The 26,578-nt window shown below is 35.0% G+C and overlaps 2 protein-coding genes across 2 annotated transcripts in view; one reads left to right on the top strand and one right to left on the bottom strand.

The window, feature by feature from the left end:
• Positions 1–26,097, top strand: part of SerRS-m (Seryl-tRNA synthetase, mitochondrial) — a 135,077-nt gene extending 108,980 nt beyond the window's left edge. Inside the window, exons 4-5 of the mRNA XM_073979153.1 lie at positions 25,404–25,773; positions 25,830–26,097. Coding sequence (XP_073835254.1) covers positions 25,404–25,773; positions 25,830–25,952 — 493 coding nt within the window. The 3' untranslated portion in view covers positions 25,953–26,097. The remainder of the gene's footprint in view (positions 1–25,403; positions 25,774–25,829) is intronic.
• LOC141399829 (uncharacterized) overlaps positions 1–26,578 on the bottom strand; it is a 237,074-nt gene that overhangs the window by 69,064 nt on the left and 141,432 nt on the right. The window lies entirely within an intron of this gene.

Below are 26,578 nucleotides of genomic sequence, written 5' to 3'. Positions count from 1 at the left end.
TAGAACCCCTTCTTTCAAATTTTGCTGGGATATAACCTAGATATGCCGAGTGTACTAGGTATATCACACCTATTATTTGCAGGTTTCTGTGCTTATTTTAAGTTAAATTTTCTAATAAACTTGCTGAGGTGCTACAGAACATAACGGTGATAAGTTTTGTCTAAAGTAATTGCTTGTGCGTATTATTTTTGATCAAAGATTTCAGTTCTGTGAAATTTGGAAAAGTGTGAAAATGCCACGCAGTCGGCGCGAAAAAATTGTATGTGCATATTTTTTTTTGTTGGTTTTCTACGTTTTTTCTAATTTTAACAGTTGTAAAAATCAATACGTAGAAAAGTATATGCCAAAAATTAATTATATGTGATTTTATTATGTTGATTGGGTGAGCTTGGTAGACCTAAGCGTATGTAAATAAAAATTCCTTTTTATTCCATTCTCCCCGACGTTTCGTCAATGTTTGTTGGTTGACATCTTCAGGGGATTCGTCTATTTTATTAAAAACATCAAATATAAACGTCATGACAGTATAAAATTAACTTACAATAATTAAGAATATATTATTGAGGTTTTTCGTCATAAAGCACACGTATTAACACATATTTAATTTTAGAGACAACTTAAAACTGTATCACAGAGGTTTGTATTGCAGCGCGGTAACTAATGCTAATATTGTTCGTGTCTTCTTTCACGTTCATCGTCTTATTTATTTTCTGTTGAATTTGACATATTTCCTAGCGTACTACATGTAGTACGTTCGGCACTTGTGGGTAAAAAATAAAGATATTACTTTTACGGATTTTTTCATTAAATGAGATAATAAAGGCCTTAGAAGAAATATTTGAACAGTTTTCTTGCACGATTTTTATGGCATCACAATTGTAGCCGCCGAAGGTGTGAATAAGAAGGCTACTATATAAGTTCCTGGCCTAGGCAATGTCGTCCAAAAACGGCCGTTGTACCACAAAACATTGCTGCCGTGCAAGAACTAATAATTGAAAATTTTCATGGTGATATACGGTGAGATAGAGGCAGCCTTGGTAATCTTTTGCACCAGCATACATTCGATATTGCATGAACACCTGTCCGTAAAAAATGTTTGTTATCGTTGGAACCTCCACAATTTGACAATCGCTCAAAAAAGACTCGTGTCAATTGATACAAAGAAATGTTGAAAAAGCACAATAGCGGTGCTTTACAAGACGTTTATACGGTCCTCACAGGTGACGAATCATGGATATATACGTATGAGCCCGAAAAAAAACCGCAATCGAACATGGGGTCTTCGAAGACGAGCCAAATCCAACTAAAGTTGTTCATTGAATAAGCACTTAGAAACAAATGGCCGCTTATTTCTGATGCTAAACTGATCATATGGCGATTATACGGCTTGAAAAACATAGGACGAGTGGTACACCACAATTTGTTTGATGTCTGATGTCTACGGAAACGAACACTAAAAGTCGAATCATTGTGCACTATAACAATTGGTCTGTTCCAGAACTGCAAGAATCTACTAATCTTCACTATTTTTTGATAACACAAAGAAATAATTGCTAACGTAGTAAACAATAGTAGCTTCTTGCAGGTTCTGGAACAAAGCAAATTTGAGCTGTTACACAACGATTCAAACCAACGCATTTTTGACCGAAATTGATGGGTCACCCGCCGTACAGCCCTGGGTTGGCAACCAATGTCTTCATTTGATTCCCGCACATAAAGAAAACAGGCGTGGTCAACGATTTTCGTCGCTAGAAGATGCCGTTGAAGCGTTCAAAAATCATGTTTTGGAGATGTAAGTTTTGCGAGGGTCAGAAAATTATGGTGCGTATAAACACCTTAACAAACCTAGTTGGACTCAACCAACCATAAAACATCAACTAGGACCTCAATCTTATTCTTGCATTTTAAATCACAACAATTATGTCATAAAACGACATCTTGACCAAATCCGAGGACAACGTAGAGAACAAAATCCACACGTCATTGAGCCTGATTTACAATCACATGTAAATAATGATAACACTGTGCTACAAAAGTTGGCAAAATTTTTTGCAGGGGTTCTAATGCATATATTCAGTTTTGTGGGAGTCCATAGAAGACGAAAATACCTTTGGTTTCTTTGGGTCACTTCGTTTTTTGATTTTATAACGGTAAATGTAGGTTTCTTGGATTTTCGAATTAAAATGGACATAACTTATTTTTCCAAAACGGATTTTTACAGCTTATTTTTTATTTAAAAGGTGAAAATCATGTCCTTCAAACAAGCCATTATTTTTTTAAAAAAAAAGTGTGATAAAAACGCATTAAAAACAGAAAAATGCTTTTCCTCGTGCTGTAGGCTGCATAGGAGACACCAATGTGCGTATTTATTTATTTTTTTCAAGAAGGAAATTTAGTTAGCTTTACAAAATGGGAAAAATCAATGAAATCGGTTGAAAAATGCGTGAGTTAAGCCATCTTTAGTGTTTTAACTTTTTGGTTTTTCCTTTATAAAATCTTGGTACCTTGTGCGTAATTATTAAGTAGACAAATTCAAATTGCAATCATACGCCCAAAGGTACCAACATTTATAAAGGAAAACCCAAGAAGTTAAAACACAAAAAATGTCATAACTCATATATTTTTCAACCGATTTCATTGTTTTTCCCCATTTTGTAAAGCTAACTAAATTTCCTTCTTGATAAAGGTAAATAATTAGGCAGATAGGTGTCTCCTACTCAGTCTAGAGCACGAGAAAACACATTTTCCTGTTTTTTAACGCGTTTTTGTGACACTTAAATCACTATAACATAGCCATTTGTTATCCGATTTTTAAAAATTATGGCTTGTTCGAAAAACATGATTTTCACCTTCTAAATAAAAAATAATATGTAAAAGTGCGTTGTGGAAAAAGGTACTTATGTCCGTTTTAAGTTGAAAATCCAAGAAACCCCGTTTTTCACTACATTTACCGTTATAAAATCAAAAAACGAAGTGACACAAAGAAACCGAAGGTATTTTCGTCTTCCATGGACATCCACAATACCGAATTTACGCATCAGAACCCCTGCAAATTTTCACTGTAGCACAGTCCAGAAGAGATTATACACCCTAGAAGAGAACTCAGACCAAGAGAAGGAGGTAGAGTTGTAAAGAAAAATTGAAATAATCCAGTTAATTGTTTAAAAAAAATGTTTAGAATTTTCCTTTTAAATATCATATCAATATAAACTCATTATTTTCAGAAACCATTTGTAAAAAAAATGTTCCTTTAAATGATTTTTGATTCAGCCATATTTTTGATAAAATAATTGAAAGCTAACATTCAATGTTATATTATTTCATCATATTGTACAATATTTCATTGTTATTTAATTTATTTTGTATATAAATAATCACTGAAAACGCAATTTGTGGGTGTTCTCACTAGAAAGAAGGGCGGTTGGATACTTGTCGTGAGCCTCGAAAATATTTCAGTAATGGAAATAATTTCCTCAAGATTCATCCACCAAGGAATATAGAAATGGAAAAAAGGAAAGAAAATGCGATGTATTAGAATTTGAAAGCAAGAACAATAATGGTTCTTTATTGAATTCGTTGAAATGGAGCGACTTCTTACCAAGAACAACAGTACTGGTTGATGCTTAGTTCACAAGTGTTTTATTTTCAAGAAAAGTTTTAAGGAAAAGCTAAGTATGACAATTCAGAGAGAGAGAATGAGAGCATACAAAACACATGTCTGAGCAGAACTAGGGATGGCGATTGCAAATATTCCTCCGGAATATTGCATATGTATGTATCTGGACAGGAAGTTTGTGCTTTGCAGGGTTGAAAATACAATAGTGCTTACGAATAGTCGGATGAACAGAAGTGAATCTGGAACTTGTACTTCGGAAAGAGTAGCATAGTATAGAAAACGCTTGCTGGAAACGCAAACTTGAATCTGTACCACGGAATGAATACAAAAGCACAGAGAATGGCTCCTGGGAATATAATTTTGGAATTGTACTCCGGAAATAGCTCAATAATATAGAAAATATTTCTTGGAAATGGAATGTTTTAGTTGTACTTCGGATATAATACACTAAAGAGGAAGAATGGAAATTGCATTCGGTTGGAATTAATGCATGGATGATTTCCGGAACGGACAGTGTTTCCACTGGAGCAATACTTACTTTGGAATAACCCAAGTGACGAGATACGGACGTAAATGTTGCTATTCGCAGATCGGATGTAATAATGGACGAGGCTTTCCGAACTTGGAAGAAGCCGAAAAGTTGTACATCACTTGATGGAGTATAACCATAGTAGTGGTTATGAATTTTAATGCAGCCTGGAGATGGGTAATGTGCTCGTAATGAGGATCTTCCTGATTGTAACATCCTTTTTATAAGTGGATAGAGTCGGATTACCGAATGTGTACTACAAAGATTTCGGCTTGCATCAGGAATTATAAATGGAGAGTTATCGGATAATTGGAAGAAAATGCGAATGGCCCGGTACGGGTTACCAACGACAAATAATGTGTCGGTTAGTAGCTGGAGTTCATGAATTATGTCAACTGGGTGGTTGCTAAATTTAATTATCTGGGATGGAGTAAGATTAGATGGACGAATGTTGGGTATATGAATAATGAAGTTGCTTCGAACGAACCTCAGTTTTGGAGGATAGTGTGGAAAACTTGAAGCATGCAAGAAACTCATTTTTGAAGTCTGGTTGCCAAAAAGGAACATATACAAAATAAAAATCAGTCGGTGTGTATTTGATGAATTATTCGCATTTGTGGCGACTTTTCGTAAGAAGTAATTCTTTATGGGACAGAGAGGCTTAGTTGGAAATGCCTCTGTCAATCGAATACATTATGGAATTAGTTTGTCATATTCCGTATAGTGCAGAATATGAACGTTATTTTCGAAATAGATAAGTATTGCGACTGATTTATAATACCCGTGGATTGAAATTTCATACTGTGGACCAATGTATTTGGATATGGTGTTATCATACTCCATCAAGCCAGAAAAATTCATGTTCTGGAACGGAAGAACCTCTCGGAAGCGGAGGACTTTTCTGGACTCGGATCGAGTGCAATGATGACGAACATAACTGACATTTTGGAAAAGAACATGTGGTTTTAGTAGGAACTGGAATCTCTGGAGTACATAGAGTCGTCTCATCTGGGATGCTGTGTAAGATAGATGAGATGTTTGGATTCGGAAAGTGATCCAAGACTTCTTTCAATTTTGCTAAACATGTAAAATAAATTGAGGAAGCGATTTGGAATTTCTCTTGAAGTCTATCCTCCTTCAGAGAATGATCAGATCTTGTATTTGTTCCCAGTTGAACACATTCATCGAATGCGGATCTTATATCAGTCCACGTGGATTCCAGCTCGCTGATGTGAATTCTCAATAGCTGAGGTGAAGTGAGTGGAATAATGCCACTATTCAGACAGGAATTTAACTGCACAAGCCTTCTAATGGGACCTATGAATTTAGGATAGGCCATTTTGCGATTGTTCACGAAAATGTTTGGAGGAGGAAAATATTAGGAATAGGACTGAATACTCTGAAAATCGTATCGTAGGAAGTAAATGGAACGAGAATAAACCAACAGATAATATGTTCTGCTGTGATGGTTAGAATAAAAGCAACAACTATCAGCAATCGAAAATGGTAGTGTCCCTTCAGAAATAAGAAACTTTATAACGAATGAAGAAAAAGCTCTTCGGGAAAGATGCGTAGGAAAATAATGATTTACTTCCCAGAAAATAGCTTAGAATGTGTAATAATTAAAAAAGTACTGAAGAAATTACAGCTTTATAAGTATTTACTTATATTGAAACTCCCTCTAGGGGTTGTGCAGGTGTACAGGTGCAGGAAACCACAAATATTGAAAAAGAATCCGGAAAGTATCCAAGAACCGAAGGAAATGTGTTCAATAATGGAACAATGGATGTTTGGACTTTCTTTAGGCAATTTCTTACTTTTGGTGCACTATAAATTTACAACAGGCGATAGAAATTGCAAATGTGGAAATTGGTTTGAAAAGATACCAAAAAATCACCTAAAGTTTGAAAAATTTATGTTTTTCAGTATATATGGAGCGCACCCTATCGGAAGGATGGGACACTAGAAATCAGGAACAATGGAAATGTTAAAGCCTGCTCGGATAGAATAACGAAAACCCCAAAAAATTTGGAAAAATACTGAAAAATCAAGGATTTTCGCTTAATTTAATTAATGTGTAGCGACACCTAGCGGCGGGATGCGAAAATACTATCCGGAACAGCAAATCGAGTCGTCGATTATGAAGAATTCTCAGAAGAGTTATCAAAATTCCCGAAAAATGGAAAAATAATGGTACATCAATTTTTTGAAGTATTTCCTTATTTACGGGGCGCCACCTTTCGGCGGAAAATGGAACAAAAGGTGACGGCGGGTTGTGGAATTGAATAATATATTCACAGGATGCATAATAATCGCACACCAACAGAATATTTGGAAGAAATAGTGAAAAAATTAAGATTTATCAGAAATGTTTGGTATATTAACAGCACCCTCTAGCGGTAATATGGTGCACTATAAATGGGCAGGAATAAAATGCCTCGACCCCTTACTTGTATATATACCTTAATATATAACAATATGTATATGTCACAACAAGTATAGTGCGACCATGTAAACGGGCTTGCTGTAGGGTGCACGCATAAATGAAGAGAATCGCAGTGAGAATCTGTTGAGTGAAAACACAGAATCGATCACTGCTTGGTGGCTGAACGAGTAAACGACTCAACAGAAACCAACAAGAAATAATGGAACGAATGTGTGTGTTTATTTGACAAAAACAGCGCTTGTGGTAAAGAGACTGCAATGCTGGTTGGGTCTCTAACAACAACAACTTACTGTTGTAATGACTGACCGATTGTGGATGGGTAGGAATAAACACACCAACAAACCAATAGAAATTGAATTAAAATGCTCTCGCGACAAAGTGGAAAGAAGAAATGTTATGCAGACAGCACACTGTCACTGAAAAAATAATAATTTTCGAACCAATTAAAATGAACAATTTAATTGAAAACTGAATGAATATTTAAATGTTCGAATTTAATTGCACAGAATAAATTGAAATTTGAAAATAGAATGCGAAATAAAAATTTGAAAAATCAAATTGCCGACGGCAAAACGCACTTGACCTTTGGACTTGAATATCACTTCTTGTATACACTATTGTTTCACTTTAGGGAAATGAATATACAAAGCACAAACTTACCTTTTTATTTATGAAATGGAATGACGATGGAATGGAAGGATGAACTCGATGAAATCTCAGCAACAAAAACTCGCAATCCGGCTCGAAGGACAAAAATGAAAACGCCAATTGTGGGTGTTCTCACTAGAAAGAAGGGCGGTTGGATTCTTGCCGTGAGCCTCGAAAATATTTCAGTAATGGAAATATTTTCCTCAAGATTCATCCACCAAGGAATATAGAAATGGAAAAAAGGAAAGAAAATGCGATGTATTAGAATTTGAAAGCAAGAACAATAGGTTCTTTATTGAATTCGTTGAAATGGAGCGACTTCTTACCAAGACAACAGTAAGGGTTGATGCTTAGTTCACAAGTGTTTTATTTTCAAGACAAGTTGTAAGGAAAAGCTAAGTATGACAATTCAGAGAGAGAGAATGAGAGCATACAAAACACAATTCTGAGCAGAACTAGGGATGCCGATTGAAACTATTTCGGAACATAGAAAAATGGAAATAGGGTTGCCAGTTGGGGAAATCCGGCGTGAACAATCACATTTTTCAATTTTATATTTATTGCCAACTTTAGAGTATTTGTATTTATGCTCCACCCTAATAGATATTTTAGTACGATCCATCCTAATATACAGTATATGATCTTCTTCCTTTTTGTTATAATAGTTACTGTATGAAAGGTTTAAATGCCAGCATCCAAAAACATTAGCATTAGCTGTACACTTCAACTGCTACACAATATTGACACACACGGCTAAATAAGCAACTAAACGCATATTTATTTTTGCGCATTTTTGCTTATTTCGTGTTTTTACCCCTAATCTTTTTTTCGTTAGGCATAATCGACAACTACGCAACATATTTTGCGGTCGGCTGACCATTCATCGCAGCGAATTAGCAACCGAGGGTGGTTTTGTGATTAGAGTTGCCAACGAAGTAATAAAAAATTTGTCATTTAATGTCAAAATGCCTCCATCATATGGTAGAACCTCTCTAAAGAATAATTATTATTGTTTAAAAATAAAAAATATATATTGGACGGCTTGACCAAAAATGCACATGTCCTTTGAACGAAAAAGTGAAATTAATTATATCGTGATTTTTAATGCATTACACTGGTAACCCTGATCTCAAAAACAATTGTGTGCTGAAAACCTGGCTAAGCCGTTGAAAATTTGTTCCTTTTTCTCTTTTCTGATATGTGTTGATCATGATTGCTGCAAAATATGAGTTGCGTGCCCGATGCTATTTTATTATAGCGACAATATCAAATAGCATCAGCATCGCTAGCAATATTTTTGTGAAATTTGTTGCTACATGGCTACGAGGCTATTGCTAATATGGCGTTAGCATTTTAAACCCTGACTGTATGCATTTACAAGTCGCATTTACTCTCACTCTCATTTTATCTTTGAGTGATTAAGATACATGATTGCTTGTATATGCGTACACACATAAACATACATACAGGTTGTTAGTTCTAAGCTTTGCTATGTTGGTAAATGAAAATAAAGAACATTAAGCATTTTGATATCAAACAAAAGAGTTTGGCTTGTATAAATACACTACAAAAGTATATATGCACAGTGGATCCACCCATTGGCCAAAAATAAAAAAAAAATAATGTCAACATTTTGGTACAACATCTGGCAACTCCGACAGCTATGACGTGGACCTTTTAAAAATATACTAGTTTTTGTTTCATCTTAAGAGTAGCTTCAAAAGTCGGAACATTTGACTAATATTTTTTGTTGTGAGTACGACATATATTTTAAGTGCAAGTAAATATATTCAAAATATCGCGAAACTAATACGTGTAGCAAAATATTATAGTGGATTTTGAAGTAGGAGGTAATAGCTTAATTTTCATTAAAAATAGTGTTTTAGCGTGTTGTGGAATTCTAGTTAGCTGCATATTTTCTTAGTGTATTTTGTAATGCCAATTCGATCATATACTTAAATGCCCACCTCGGGAATAATTTTCCAAAGTTGGTCATGGGTTTAAGATCATTCAGTATTAAAGTCAGTTCCAGACTATAAATGGTGGGTCGCTGACTAAAGCGGCCCTAGAATAGGGTTTCTATGGATATACGAGTATTAGCGTATAACTCTGTTATCTCACCACGTACATTAACATAATTGGAATCAGTGGCAAGATGAAATAATCTTCTTCCAAATTAGTCTTACGTGGGCGGTACGGTCTTCCAGACAAAAATATTAATAGCTACTTCCTTCCCCAGAAATTTGCAAAAAGTACGTATTTCCCAAAAATGGGAAAAATGTTCGTCTTTAGGGGCACCCCACACCTGCACCTTCCAATATTGTAACCTATTTTTTTTTTGTTTCATTAGTTTTAACCCGGATATGCCGACGGGAAAACTAATGAAGCAATTTTCGTGATTTTTCAAAATAGTGTTATTCTGACAGATAATATTACAAAACTGAAGAAAAAATAAAGAAAAATATTTTCTAACTTGGATTTTAAGGCCGTACTACATGTAGTACACTCGGCATATACGTATGCAAAAGAAAAATATAGTTTTATCATGTTTGGGGCATAGTCACTGGAGAATTGAGTAATAACTTGCACCAAATCACCATCACCAATTTTTTAAAATAATTCCAGGGTTTTAAGTAAAATTTCCTTATCATATGCTGAAATAATAGCATCGGTGTCTTCCAGATATTACTTCGCTCTTTTCACTGATGTATCAAGCCGTCAGTGAGAAGAGCAAAGCAAGATCTGTTACAATAACGCAAGTGCAATATCGTCATCGCTATCTGAAACAGTGGAATAAAGATTTCGAACAAATCAGCTTAAACATTTAATAATGGAGGAGATAAATTTTTAAAATTCGCTTCATCTACTCCAGGATCTTCATCTATAATGTAATTAGGCGGGCTTCTAGAAAAGTTTCTGACCTATTAATGAAAACGCGAATATCTATCATCAAAAATAGTTCTGTTGTTTTCTAAAGTATTCTACATCATTATTTATACACTTTTGGCAGCACTCAAACCAATTGTTCGAGCACTTTTTCCAATGTTTTGGAGATGTCTCATCCGGATCTCCAAAACATGGGTTTTGAACGCTTCGACAGCATCTTGTGGCGACGAAAATCGTTGACCACACCTTTTTTCTTGTAAAGTACCACTCAGAATTTATCGTCATACGGTTTAAAAGCCACATAGTCGCCTTATGATGCTTCTTTAATGAACAACTTTTCTTGGATTTGCCTCGTCTTCGTATTGCTGTTTTGTTTCAGGCTCATACGCTTATACCCACGATTGGTCACCTGTGACGACCGTATAAACGTCTTGTGAAACACCGCTATCGTATTTTTTCAGCATTTCTCTGCTCCAATCGACACGAGTCTTTTTTTAGCGATTGTCAAATTGTGGAGGTTCCAACGATAACAAAACCTTTTTTACGGACAGGTGTTCATGCAATATCGAATGTATGCTGGTGTAAAAAATGACTAAGGCTGCCTCTATCTCACCGTATATAACATTACGATTTTGCATTATTAGTTCTTGCACGGCATCAATATTTTCTGTCACAACGGCCGTTTTTGACGATATTGCCTAGGCCAGAAACTTATCTAGTAGCCCTCGTATTCACACCTTCGGCGGGTACAATTGCAATGCCATAAAATTTGTGTAGAAAACTGTTCAAATATTTCTTCTAAGGCCTTTATTATCTCATTTGGTGATAAAAATCTGTAAAAATAATATTTTTATTTTTTACGCACAAGTGCCGAACGTACTACATGTAGTACGTAAGAAATGTGTCAACTAAAATCACATATAATTAATTTTTTGGCATATACTTTTGCCTAGAGTTGTGTAGTTCCGGAACGAACTAGTTCCAAGGAACTATTCCGGACAAGGAACTATTGGAACTATATCCGGCTCTTGCATTTATATAGTTCCTTTAGTTCATATAGTTCCAGTCGTGCATTATACTTCACTTTCTTCTTTAATTCCACAATAATTTCGATCTTTTTCGTTCATCATTCAGATGCGGTCACATTGTGACATAAACGTAAATACGAGGATGTTATTTACGTTTATGTCACAATGCAATTTATTTATTCGCTGCAATTTATTTATTTGTATGTCAATTCATCCAACATAAAATGAAAACAACAAGAAAGTGAAAGATTCGTTAAACTAATTCAGTCTCGGAACTATTTGGAACGAAGGAAATAAAAAGAACGATGGAAGAGAAAGATTCATTGAACTATATCGGTCTCGGAACTACTTGGAACGAAGGAAACAGAAAGAACGATGAAAGAGAAAGATTCAATGAACTATATCGCTCTCGGAACTATGGAACTATATTGAGGAACTAGTTCCTTTTAGGAAAAGGAACTAGAAAGATCGATCCGCTCCAGGAACTAGATTGCCCAACTCTACTTTTGCCACGTATTGATTTTTACAACTGTTAAAATTAGAAAAATGTAGAAAACCAACAAAAATAAAATATGCATATAAAATTTTTTCCCGCCGATTGCGTGGCATCTTCACACTTTTCCAAATTTCACAAAACTGAAATCTTTGATCACAAATAATACACACAAGCGATTACTTTAGACAAAACTTATCAAAGTACGCTTTGTTCACCGTTATGTTCAGTAGCGCCTCATCAAATTTATTAGAAAATTTAACGTAAAATAAGCTCAGAAACCTGCAAATAGTAGGTGTACTACATGTAGTACACTAGGCATATCTGGGTTAATATATAATATATATAGAATAGTTTTAATATATATAGAATATAGAAATTAAATATCTTTGACAATACAAAATTTTGATTTTTGGCCAGGAAAATCAATTTCTGAACCACCGTATGCTGAGGTATTTGAATTCATGAACTGGTTTTAGCAGTGTCAAATCTGATGTTATTGAGTGGCTTCGTGGTTGTATTGCAATGACCATAGTTTCTGCTTTAGACTTACTTATACGCAGGCTTCTTCTTTCCAATTCTCCCTTAAGAGTTTAGAAGAACTTCTTCGGAACTTGCTAAGAGCACAAGATCATCAGCGTATGCAAAAGTGGTTGTTCGAACTGGGCTCATTACCCAGTGTCCTAAGTGTAAAGGTTTAAATTTACTTTTGCATTCTTTAAGAATGTCGTTCATAAGTGAGATGAAGAGGTATGTACAGTGTAGTCTCGATAATCCGGACACTCGTTAATCCGGACACTAGAATTTTTTACATTGTAGACTGAGTAATCCGGACATCTCATATTTTGCGTACCTCGATAATCCGGACATCAATATTTTTTCCTATCTTGAACGCTAGATTCTTATTTATTTCATTGACGATTTCGTTCTTAGCAATAGCAATTGATGTATAAATGAAAAAAATTAAGATTTTCAAAGTTTTCGGTCCACATCTCGTCTTTCTGTATAGCCACTGTTTACACAGTTATACAGTCAATTTGGAGTTAACTATTTGAATCTGTCGAATGATCTTTCTACCATTCACCCATCGATGTCTAAGTATGATAAGCAACAGCATTTTCAACCTAGTGTTTGGTAGCTTAATTTCCTTAAAAATCGATGTTCGGTGTTCCTTTCCTGTAAAGGAATTAGTTCTTTAGGCCTCCGATTAGTGAGAAATTCCCTTGGAACTGTGTTATGATATTTTATCTAGAAATGTTTAAAACATTTAAAGCAATGGAATTAATAGCTTAGTTTTTAGATTTTTTAGATTCTCAAACTCATATTTTGAGTTACCGACAAAAATCGGTAAAATAAAAACGCAAAATTATGAATGAAATGTTTAAATAAAATTTAACAGCACTCTTGCTATAGGCAGAACTTAACGACTACTTTTTTGATCACTAACTTACAATTTACAATTTATTCTACCGATTTTTTCGGTAACGCAAAAAAAATGAGTTGGATAATCACACCTCTTGTATAGAAATTGCAATAAATTATTAAAAACGCATGACTTCTTTTATTTTCATTATTTGATATACAAAATCACCGGCAACTACGGATTTTTGTATCGCATTCTTGTTATTATACAACCAATAGATTTAAATTGCGTAGTCTTATTCCAATATTTATATAAAGCAATACCTGTTTTGGTTTCGACGACAAGTAAAGCCAGTTGCTGATGTCCATAGAAATGGCTAAAATATATTCACCATAATGAGATGATTCCATTTGAATTCTAAACCTCCGATTATAATGATTTTAACTTACAAAATTATGTGTTTTTGTGACTACTCGGTAATCCGGACAATTCGATAATCCGGACATCGCCGAAACATGTGGTGTCCGGTACTGTTTTTATAAAAACTGTTTATTCTTATTATTAGCTCTTCATCGACATCCCTCTTTCTTAGTGCAGTCCAAATTTCTTCCCATCTGACGATATCAAATGCCTTTTAAATCCGCGTTGTTCGTCTTCTAGTAGATGTTTCACGGGAATAGATTTTTCCCGTAACACTTAAAAGTGGAATTCCTCTGAGGTTTTCAGATAGTCTGTTGTAGCCTTTTTGAAAATTTGTGATCTAACGGCTATTTCCCAGTCCCGTGGTATCGAAGCAGTATTCCAGCAGGTTTTTTACGATGAGAAGGAGGTTCTTATCCATCCCTCCCATTTATTTCAGCATATCAGGAGCATTCCGTCATGCCCTGCAGCCTTTCCAAGTGTCACTATCAGTAACGCTTCATTGAGTTCGTCCATTGTTATTTCTTCTACAGTATGTGTTGTATTCACGTTGCGTTCAGTTATACTGTTTATTATATTACGTTGTTCCGTGGCTGCAGTCGTGGAGTCGATTTGTTAGTATCCGGGAATAGATTTTTCCCGTAACACTTAAAAGTGGAATTCCTCTGTGGTGTTAACATAGTCTGCTGTAGCCTTTTTAAAAATTTGTGATCTAACGGCTATTTCCCAGTTCCGTGTTATCGAAGCAGTATTCCAGTAGGTTTTTATTACGCTGAGAAGAGGTTCTTACCCATCCCTCCCATTTATTTCAGCATATCACGAGCATTCCGTCATGAGCTGCAGCCTTTCCAGGTTTCACTTTCAGTAACGCTTCATTGAGTTCTTCCATTGTTATTTCTTCTACTGTATGTGTTGTATTCACGTTGCGTTCAGTTATACTGTTTATTATATTGCGTTGTTCCGTGGCTGCACTTTCTCCATTAAGAAGTTCCATGGTTTCGATTTCATCCCTCAGTATGCTGCCATTTATGTCTTTTATAAATTTGATTGTGCTTTCTTTTGGGCTTCTTAATTTCATGAGCGTTCTGTAGAATAATTTCTGATTTTTCCAAAGTGTGACCAAATTGCTCTCATGTCTTTTGTTTTGCTGTTCTGACTAGACCTTTTACATATATTCTTTGATGCTTATATTGCTTATACGTATCTACATTTTTGTTGACCAGGTATTTTTTCCACATATTCTCCTTTTCTTGTACTGCCAATTTTACCTCCTCATTCCACCATTTGGTGGATTTCAAACACCTTCCTCCGCTATAGGCTTTGCCGCATGTTTCTGTGGCTGCTTCTTGTAGGATATCTTTGAATTGTTTCCTGATTTGGGACTGCGTTCGCGGCTTGTAGTATTTCCTCTATTAGATTAGCATATTGTTGTTTAACTGCATCATTCCTGAAACTTGATATGTTCACTCTTTCTGTCAGTTGTTTCCTTATTTTAGGAGGTTTGTTTCTGTTTTCGGGGATCGTTCTGTCCATTACCACAAGATAGTGGTCACTACCTATTTCCGGTCCTCTCATTGCCTTTGCATTCCTACATCTTGGGAAGTCCTGTCGTCTTACAATTATGTAGTCTATCACCGACCTTTCTTTCCTTGTTGTTTCCTCTCTGGTAAAGCGGTGAATATTTTCTTGAGGGAACATTATGTTGGTTATAACTAGGTCGTTTTCTATGCAGAACTATAGAAGTCTTATACCGTTATCGTTTATGCATTCTTCACCGTATTGTCCTATTGTTCGTTTAAAATCTCGTGGTTTATTCCCAACTTTTCCGTTTAGGTCTCCAGGAATTATACCTGTACTGATTGCGTCAACTGTGGCCTGAAGCTATTCAAAAACTCATTTTTGATTTCAGTGTTCTCGCTGTCATTTGGTGTATATGTTTCCTGAAAATTCGACTTTGGGGCCTATACAAGGCATTATGGAAATAAAGATCGGTCAGTGGGCGCGGGTTGGTACATTTGTTGTAGACATCGTTTTTTAGACATAATAATGAACTGGTCCAGTGGTTTCGTTTCGTATTTTCTATAGGAACAATACAAAAACAAACATAACCCACGTTGTCCGAACTCCCCGTTTTGTTTCGTTTTGTTTACATTCGTGAGTGCGAACAAAACGAATAGCTAAATGTTCTCAATTCCGCAACAACACATAGAAAACGAAAAAGTTTAAAACACGTGAATGATTCATTTAGTGGTTGAAAACATCAACCATAGTATGTTTTAAGTCTGTTGATGTTAGCTGATAGGGTTGCTAAGCAATGAAATGTCTGTGTCTGAGTGTGGCATTGATCATTACAAACAGCAAATGATTGCCAAAAGTTCCTTTTGTTTCGGTGGTGAATGAAACAACTCGGCAAAGCATAGCCGAAGTATATTTCAGTAATCGTACGGTTTTTAATTTTGCTTTGAAAGTTTGTTGTTTTGTTTTGAGAGCGAAGCGATTCAGAGAAACTGAAAAGTTTGTGACTTTGTGTGATTGGTACGGAGATCGTTTTGTTTGTTTGCGTTTATTGGCCTTTGTAAAAATTGATATACAAATTACTATGGAAACCAAGATCCTCTGGTGACACGGGTTAACGTTAACCGATAGCCATAAAATTTCAGATATAAGGTTTTTGATCAAATGGAAAAAATTTGATCAAATGGAAAAATTTTGTCATAAATATATAAGGGACAAGGGAGATTTCTATCATATCAATGAGTGCACCCCGATTTATTATTCGGCGAGTCCGAACGGCTGAAACACTCAGAAAATGAGGGGTATTTTGCCGCCGTTGAAAATGTTGATGTTTCCTGGCCGGGGAATGGAATCCACGACCTTCAGCGTGCACGGCGGGTGTGCATACCATTGCGCCACGATGGAACTCTTGGAACTTTTAAGATTCATAATTTGACTCGGATTCCTCATTATTGCACTTTCGACAACAACGACAACCACAATCTTTTACTTCGTGTCTCCTCCGAAGGCAATTTAAACACAAACGATGCCTTTTTGCCAATCTTTCCAAACGGCGTACAATTAATTTCATTTGTGTTGTTGCTCTGTACACAACAAGACTTAGGATACAAACGAAGAGGAGTCCAAAAGTGTTGGGATTTCGATTTCAATTATCATATGTGGAATTCAATTCATTCCAACCAAGAGTGTAAAGTATGTCAGAGTACAAATTAAATAACAAATTCTGGCGAACACTGAGACCAACATATTTTTATATTTTGAATAAAGTATTTTATAAAAAAAATGTCCATTTTATTTTTGCTTTATTAAGTCGAAGGTCAGTTTATAGTGATATTTGAATTAATTCTCTTTTGAGATTTGAGCTGAATTTCTAAATTAAGAGTTCACTGAAGTCCCACACATTCAACCATTATGTTACCTTTCACGGATGGTTAAGTCCGATCCACAGGCATATTAGAATGTTATTTTTGTGAGTGAACGAAGACTAAGCTTGGAAACCAGCATTTATATGTAAATCATTCGAAAATTGTATTTACGAATTAAAGTTAGTTATTTAAACTATTCTATAAAAAAAAAAAACTTTTCTATAGTTCGACTTATCTGGCAACACTATTTTTCAATGCTATATTACAAATACTAGGCAGCTTTTTTCCACCTTTATGTGCATTTGTCTTTCTGTAACAGAATTTTTCAATTTTGCAATTTGACTTATGCATCTTAAAAATTATTATAAAAATAGGCATGAACCACCAATAAAAGTACGACCACTTTAACCACTATTAAAAGTGAAGATGCAAAAAAAGTTTCAACATTTTAAAAGCTTATCTAGTTCGCAGAACAATCAAAAACAAGTGATGTCAGAAGTGGGATAGTTAAACATGCCACTGGGTGCAGAGGACCTGAAAGCCATTACGGAAATATTTGGAAGTATTTCAAAACAGAATGCAGCAGGGAGAGCAACAACGACGCCGCTTGATGTTTCGCCATACAAGCTAAGTGATAAATTTACACCATTTTCAACTGTAATTCAGAAAATAACAGTTGTAATTCAGATATTTTATTTGCAATTCAGATGTTTTATTTGTAATTCAGACATTATATTTGGAATTCAGATATTCCATTTGAAATTCAGAAATTGTATTTGAAATTCGGAACTCGTCAATTTAAATTCAGATAATTCATTTAAATTTCAGAAAATTTCAGTTGAAATTCATAAATTCCATTTGAAATTCAGAGTTTTCACTTTAAATTCAGAAAATATCAGTTGAAATTCGGAGTTTCCACTTTAAATTCAGAAAATAACAGTTGAAATTCAGAATATCCATTTTAAATTCAGAACACGTCAATTGAAATTCAGAATATTCATTTGAAATTCAGATATTCCATTTGGAATTCAGAATATTTCAATTGAAATTCAGAAAATTTCATTTATAATTCAGAATATTAATAACAAATTAAAATTAATTCGACAGTCGATACGTCTGAGGAACTGCTTAACCAACAGCGAAACCAGGTAACGTAATATGGTGACTGTGTGGGTTCGTGTCCTTTCCTTTCACTTGCAAAAAATTTCCGATCATCAAGCTTAACTCTAAACGAGAAAATTAATAATTAACTTCACATAATTCCTAAAAACATAGTGTCCATAGGATTTTTAGCCTTCGAATGTATGTATCCTGGGCGCCTTGCACACAGATGGTCGTGTTTTCGATTCCTCTGCCACGCAACATCAACCATTTTTCAACGGTGTTTTGCCACCAAAATTTCATCAAAATTTTCAACGGTGGCAAAATACCCCTCAGTAATGCTAACGACATTTCCTGAAAAAATATAAAATATCATATATTAAATCATAGGAATAGAAATGGTGCAAAGGAGAACATATCAGAGACACTCGAAGCAAGATAGAGTACGAATAATTGAGACGGCAAACAGAGGAGGTGATTGGAAAGAGCTTGCAGCTTCTCTTTTAATACCATATAAAACAGCATTTACTTGGGTTAGCCGGGAATTCGAAGAGCCAAAAACACGTGGTGGTAACAAACCACATATACTATCAGGAGCAGAAGTCGATGAAATAATGGAATGGGTTGAAGATAACCCGTGTATAACCCTAAAATCAATCCAGGAAAACAATTTTCAATACCTTTCAAAAGATAGTCGCGAGTTCTACAATTTCGAATACCATCCATGGAAAAGTTTTTCAATTAAACGTGGCCACCGTCAACCTGAAACAATGAATCCTCCGCAAAATAAACAAAAACGATCAGAATATGTGCAAACAACTAAATGAATATATAGGTGAGGGAAAGCAGGTAATTTTTATGGACGAAACCAATTTCAACCTTTTTTGCAAAAGGAGCCACGGTCTCGCACTGGTACTAGGGCAGTGCAAATTCTCACAACGTCCAGAGGTCCAAATGTTCATCTCATTGGAGCAATAGGCGCGTGCGGCATAATAAAAATGGATCGACGCCGTGGAGCCTTCAGAGGAAAAGATGCAAAAGAGTGGATCCTGTCAGTTTTGTCCAAATGGGTGGAAATAGGGAACCAATTGTCGGAAATCGTTCTTGTTGTGGATAACGCTCCATGTCACAATAGATTGGAGGAAATATTTTTGCAATCCCCCGCGTCTCTCTTACGATTATATGGGGCAAAATAAAATAAAAACTTATGTTAAAGGGAATTCGGGCATTCCAACCGTAACACCACCAAACATCGGTCAGGAGAGATTGCAATATTTGGAATCTGTAATAGACGAAGCTTTGTTAACTATTAGTGTCGGCGACTGCATTCGACCCATTCAACACTCCTCAACATTCCACGAAGAAACCCTATCTCTGGAAGATATACCGGTGGGACGATAGATTATTTTACGTTTGTTTTGAACTGTTAACACTATGTATTTACATAGTATATTGATTATATGCGTTGTATTGTCATTGTAATTCATTCTTAATTTTCCGCCATTTTATTTACTATCCTATCATCACTTTAGTCGTTCGCTGTTTTTCTTGTTAATGTAAATAAAACTCAATACATTATTAAAAATATGTTTAATAAATTATTTTCTGAATATCAATTGAATATTTCTGGATTTCAATTGATGTATTCTGAATTTCAAATGGAATTTCTGAATTACAAATGAGAAATCTGAATTTGAATTGACGTGTTCTGAATTTAAAATGCAATATCTGAATTTTAAATGGAATTCTTTAATTTCAAATGGAAATTCGAAATTTCAATAGAAAAATTCTGAATATCAAATGGAAATTCCGAATTTCAAATGGAATATCTGAATTTCAATTGCAGTATTCTGAATTTCAAATGAAATTTCTGGATTTCAAATGGAAAATCTGAAATTCAAATGAAGTATTCTGAATTTGAAACGGAATATCTGAATCACAAATATGATGTCTGAATTACAAATAAAACATCTGAATTTCAAATAAAATGTCTGAATTACAACTGGTATTTTCTGAATTACAGTTGAAAATGGTGTACATTGGTGAATCATTTCGACAAAAAAATAAATAAACTTACTGCATTGCATTGAAGGGAAGGAAGAATCGTTAGCAGATTACACACAACGTCTTAGAAAAGCAGCACACTGTGGCTACGGAGAATTTTTGGATAGAATGCTAACTGAACAGCTTATTTTTGAGTTGGAATCGCGTATCATATGTCACCAGATAATTTCAAAAGAGCCAGAAAGTTATAAAACGGCATATGAATTTGCTCAGTGAGGAAAAATATAGCGGGTGCTACAGTGGAACCGGTAATAAATATACAGCATAAAGCGCTAAATGCTAAAGGTGCTCCGAGATTTTACATTTGAAATAGGATGCTAAATACCATTTGCTTTAAGAGAAACGTATGCAGCTCAAATTGACAGAAAAATTAAATCGGTGTTTTATGAGAAGGTCGAATTCTCAGAGTGGACGTCAACCACACACGTCGTTGCTAAGAAATAGGATCGAATGCAAATAACCGGCAATTTTAAACCTACTGTTAACTCTCGTATCATTGTGAATGAGCATCTGATTCCAAAACCGGGACATATTTTTTTTTATGACATTTTAATTTATACAGAGAGTTTCGATAAATTACTGATTGTAATGAAGACGACGTTGGCAGGATTAAAGGAAAATGCTTAAAGTTAAAATGTTCAAAATGTGTGTTTGGTGCAACAACAATTGAATTTCTTGGTCACATGATTGATGGTAGTAGAATACATAAATCCGATAAACATGTCGAAGCAATAGAAGATGCAATAAAACCTTCAAGTCAAGAGTACTTACAGTTGTTTCTTGGGAAAGCCACGTATTATGGGTCATTCATGACAAAACTCCGTTTCATTGGACGAAATTGGATGAAGTAGCGTACAACGACATTAAGAATGCGTTCATGTCACAAAAAGTATTGATTACGTATAATCCAGCATTACCACTATAACTGGCTACAGATGCCAGCAGTTCGGGGTTGGGTGCAATGTTGTCGCATCTTATCAACCCCACATTCCGCTGTTTTAAACCAATGCTGAACATTTATTTCTTGTCAAATAACAACCGTGCAGGCAAGTGGCTTCCAGGAGTAGCGCTAAATCGACTTCGAGACTTACACTACGAAATTCTTTATGATGGGAAACCTGTTAAAAGACGTGTTGATCAAGTACGACATCGCGAAGATCCAAGAATACCAATGGGCAATGCAACTGCGAGTTCTACTGTCGCGGAACAGAATAGAATGGAGCCAGTCATTCATAACGAATTTAATACTTCGAATACATGCAGTCCGAATGACGTTCAAACAACAAGGAACTCTTTTACTCCAAGACATGGTAGTCCTGACAATGTGACTTCATTGCCCGCTGGCTTCTCTACACTACAATCAAGCTTCGGTGGATTTAACCTTGCGGGAGAAGAAAATGAGAAATAAACCAGAATGAGTGCGGAACCAAAGCCAACTGCTACGACTCAATTCAGTCAACATCCAGTACGAAAATCTACCAGAGTACAGTACGTGAGGGTAGAAATGTTATGTATCAATATGGCAGACTTGCTTTTTAATGTTGACATTTGTAATATTAGTCTTAAGTTTTCTCTTGCGAGTTTACTCCTCAATAAACATTAAGTTATAGTATTAACAGATTGCTGTGTCAATATATAAAAGCAACTTTTGGCCTATACTTTCCAAGCAATTTGTGTCCATCAAAAAATGTCAATTTGATGACACCACAAAAATAAAGAAATGTCAGGAAGAGAAATATGATGATATTTTCAAAATTCGTCGAAATGTTGGCGCTCTCACTAAACAATTAACAAAAAACAACATTGACGAACAGATTTGTTCTAGAAGAATGTTTAAAAAATTTCGGCAATATATGACAGCACACACATATGGAATGTCCTTTGTGGCTCTGATGGTTTTTAGAACGCCAGCCTTTAGGCTAGAGAGTTTATATAAACTTTGATGACATGGAAATGTGCCTCACCGAACAAATAGATCCCAATTAAGACGAGATCCATTTCATCAGTTTTGAGTCGATTTAGCCATGTCACGATAAAAAAATAATAATATCACAAATTAAAACATTGTGTAACTAGTTTTTTTATTACGTTACCAGTCAGGTCCGCTTTTGGCGGTCAACAACTTTTCCTGCTAGAAGCTGAAATAATAAACAATAAATATTTTTTTAATAAGATAAAAACAATTGGCCTGTTAGAGGGTTAAGATGGGTAAACAAGATCAGTTTTGACTGTCGATTTTTAGGAAATATCGATAAATGTCAGCATTGCCTGATGACTGACAAAAATAAACGGCCACACTGGCCTGGCAAGCAACCGATTATTTGAGCAAAACTGATCGTGTGTACCCCACTTTAATAAAGTCTAACAAACGAAATGTGAAATATAAACAATAATATGTAGTATGTATGCATTTACCCACAGACAAGCTATTAATAGCTTCGTGCAAATTTGCACAAACTTTTACAAAATGCTGTTCGATAACTTGCAAAGTAAAAGAGAGAGAATTTGGAGACAATTGTTAGAGAATATTGGAGAGTTTTGGAGACTTTTGTTTACAAGTTTTTGAAAGGAAAATTTTGCTTGTAACAATTTGCAAGTTTGATCAGCTGATTTAAATTCGAATGTTTTGTGGCGAACTTCTTGGCAAAAGCATAAATAAACGTTTGGCTATTGAAATAAATTGATATAAAAAGGGAAAAAATTATTAAATAAATTATGGAAAACGATAACGTAAGTAAAATAACTTATTTTGTAGTTTGTGGTGACTATTTTTTTATTTTAAAGGTATCAAATTCCAGCAAAAAGCGGTGCATCCATGGAGTAGGAGAAACACAATGTAGACGACCAGGTATTCCCAACGATATCCAAAACATCGCACTGCGTTCCAGTATGTTTTATATTAGTGCTTTGGAAAGGGAATCATAGTTGTAGCAACACTAAGGGCCTCGTCACATAAGAGGCAGAAATGATTTCAGCCAGAAAACCATGCATCTTATGTACCGAGGCCTTAACGGGATAGCCGGGTGGAACTCAGTTCCGGATCATTGGCGCAAGTCAAGTCAACGGGGTTGCCAGCATAAGTCAATCGACTACTATCAAATAAGAACGTGGAAGGAGAGGCACTATATTTGTAAGGCACAAGCTACAACACCATTGGATTTACGTGTCTTGGATTTCCGTGTTGCCCTATCTCACAAACTTTTGTCATAATCAAATCCGCATTCTTGCACTCAGAACAAGATGTAGGAAAGGCCAGAGAAGGAGAGAAGTTTATTTTCATATCTGTTGACACAAAATCAAATAATATAGCTGTTAAGTGTGTACGAGATTTTATGGATCAAAGAAGAATATTAAATGGAAAATAAAAAAATGGTAGACACCTTCAATTGTTAAATTTAATCTTTTCCGCCAACTTCTGCAAATTTTTTGCTTCGAGAGAGTAAAATTGGTGGAGAGAGGTTACTTAGAACTTGCTGAGTGCTTGCAAGTACTTTTCACTTGCGAAGTTAATGTAAATGTACTATTACTATAACCATGGTAGAATAATTACAGTTAGGTTACAGCTAACAGATGACTAAATTTTTTCTTATTATGGCCTATTCTGTCAATAGCAGGGTTGATATTTTTATTGTTGTTGACATTATGCAATAATAAAGGTAGATGCATCGGTGAATTGTTCCAACAAAAAAACTTCTGCTGCAACGCTATATCTTAAAATTTAAAATAAGTTAGAGCAATTTTTATTCGCGTGGCAAAATTAAATTTTTAATTTTTTAAATAGTAATACTTGCGAAAGGACGAATCGTCAAATATTGATATTAATTGAAGTTTGTTCCAAAAATTTCGGAATGTGAACATTACAATTTTTGTAAAAATTCTAACTGAAATGTGTATGCAAATCGGATGCCAGGAATCACGAAGTTAGATCAGCCAAACGTGTCAAGTAGAAAATAAGAGAATGAAATTTTTTCACTGTCATAAGTTTGGTTTCAACTTTTGCTATTTTTGGAACACATTTCTAGCAACAATATTCTGGAGCCTAGCCAAAGCAATTTTTATATTTTACTCTATTCGGTACTTTAAACATATAAACAGTGGAGTTCTAAATTTCATATGTTTCTGTAACACGGGTAGCTGTGCAGATACATCTACCTTATTGTACCATGCCATCTGATAGATTTTCATACCTGCCATCTGATAGATTTTCGTACCTGGCCTACCTCTACTTTATTGTACAATGACTATAACCATCCGCTGAGGAGTCGATAATACATTGCTAAATTAGTAGCCCAGTCAAAATAGATATGCGTTTTTTTAATTTTTCTAAAAAAACGGTAACACTTAGCAAAAGCCGGGTAAAGTAAATGTTTTAGATTAACCAATTGTCTAAGAGAATGGAACCGCTTAAAATCTCCGCACTATGTTTAAGTTATTTCCATAAGCTTTCAAACGATATCCACTTTGCAGTAATCGGTTAAGTAGAACCGGGTCTAACCGGCCTTTCGGACCGGCGAAATTTATATTTTTTCCTTAATCAGCACAGCAAAGCCTACATTCGGACAAAACTTCAAAAAATTCGGAGAGTTTTCTTTGTGGTCGTTCCCGTTGGGCTTTCGATTACACACGTGGGTTAAACGAGCTATTTTTGCATAAAATGACTCTTACATAGAATAACTATACTAAACACGCTCCGATTTTGTTGGATTTTTTTTCCTCTTCAAGGAAACATATATTTTTTGAGAGGACGGAGGCGGTTACTTCGGTTATTTTAGCCGGTTCGTCTGAATACGTGCCCATTTCCCTTATATGTGCATAAAATTATGTGCTTTTAGAACAGCTATATCTCAAGAATGGCTCTTTCAAGGAAAAAAATATAAAGACCAAACATGTCTACAATATTTACTTTGGTCAATTTTTGATTAGATCAACCTTTTAAAAAAAATATATATCCGAAAACCTAAAAAACCCTTAAAATTTGACCTTCGACCCCGAATAACTTTTTTTGGCACACATAGGAGCGATGGGGACTTTTAGGACGTTGCTTCTAATGGCAAATCCTAGCTCTCCATCAAAATTCAGCTTTGTGGGAATTTTTGCTATTTCACTGTCTATTTTGACTGGGATGTAGGGGATCCAGCAGAGTTGCTAGAGCGTTTATGAAGAATCAACTATTACATCAGAGATTTTGACTAAAACCAACCAATTTTTTGAGCTGGCACAGCTTTTTCAAACGCTCTTTTTACGCCTTCTCGTTTCATCCAGGTACATGATCAACTTCAGTTGTATTGTTATTTTCATATATGTCTGTTTTTATCCTTATATAACAATTGTACATTTTTGAGTCACTCTTTGTATCCATCACTTGAGACAAGCTTTCAAATAACTTTTGGCCGATTAATACTTTTATATATATTTATATATACTTTTAGAGTTCACCAGTTTACAAAAGTTGAGATGTTTTCAATATGTACGGAAACTCAATCGGAAAATATGCTGGAAAACTTCAAAAATTTGCAACTGGACATTTTTAAAAAAATGGGTCTGAAAATTCGTTTATTGGATATGCCTCCTGTAGAACTTGGTGCACCGGCATATCAGAAGTATGACATTGAAACATGGATGCCTGGCCGCGAAACATGGGGTGAAATTTCAAGTTGCAGTAACTGCACTGATTACCAATCAAAACGGCTTAACATTAGATATCGAACCAAAAATGGGGACATAAAAAATACACATACCGTGAACGGAACCGCAGCTGCAATTCCTAGATTGCTAATAGGAATACTGGAAACAAATCAGGTACTTCGATAAAAAATTAATACTCCTTTATTTGTAATAAAAATATTTTTCCGCAGATCGACTCGAACATAATTCAAGTGCCTGAAGTTATTTCCAACTTCATGAGTGGTAATACAATTTCCCGAGACAAATATATCCCGGAAATAAAGCTATTAAAACATTTAAAACAGACATTGTAAATTTAATGGAAATGTTGTTATTGTATTTGAAGAAGATGTATTTATACAATTATGCTTTCTTAAGTGGTAACACGACTTGTTAAAATTTTAATCTTTATTTGAATCTTGGGTGTAAATAAAAATGAATATGTAGTATGAAGCGGAATTACAGCTCTAGTTGGATATTCAGATGTAATGTAAGATGTTGTTACAAATATACAGTTATATTTAAACTAGATTTTCGGATGTTGTAACAAATGTACAGATATATTTAATTTTGTTGATCCGATCCTCGATTTCGCTACTTCGGTATTGAAGTGCACTGGGGAATTCACACAGGTGTCATGGGATATTTGCATTCTTGCACGTTTTGTGTATTAAGAATGCATAATAAACAAGTTAACACGGCGAACTTGGTTCACATGTCTCACCACTGTCTTCTCTACATACCAAGGCGAATTTAACAAGGTGATCCAAAAGGCGAATTCAGAGCGTAGTCTTCATTTACTGTCAAAATTTTTTACGCGAAATATTCACAAAAGGTAGAAGAAAATGGTAAATATTCTTCGAGAAGCCTAACCAAAGATGTTGTACACATATATTCTTTGTAGAACCCTGCAAGCAAAAAACTATCGCGGCAATGACTT

The sequence above is a fragment of the Musca autumnalis genome, unplaced genomic scaffold, assembly GCF_047663935.1.
Source record: "Musca autumnalis isolate F117 unplaced genomic scaffold, ASM4766393v1 scaffold_3, whole genome shotgun sequence".
Taxonomy (NCBI): Eukaryota; Metazoa; Arthropoda; class Insecta; order Diptera; family Muscidae; genus Musca; species Musca autumnalis.
This window is presented reverse-complemented; position numbering and strand designations above follow the sequence as displayed.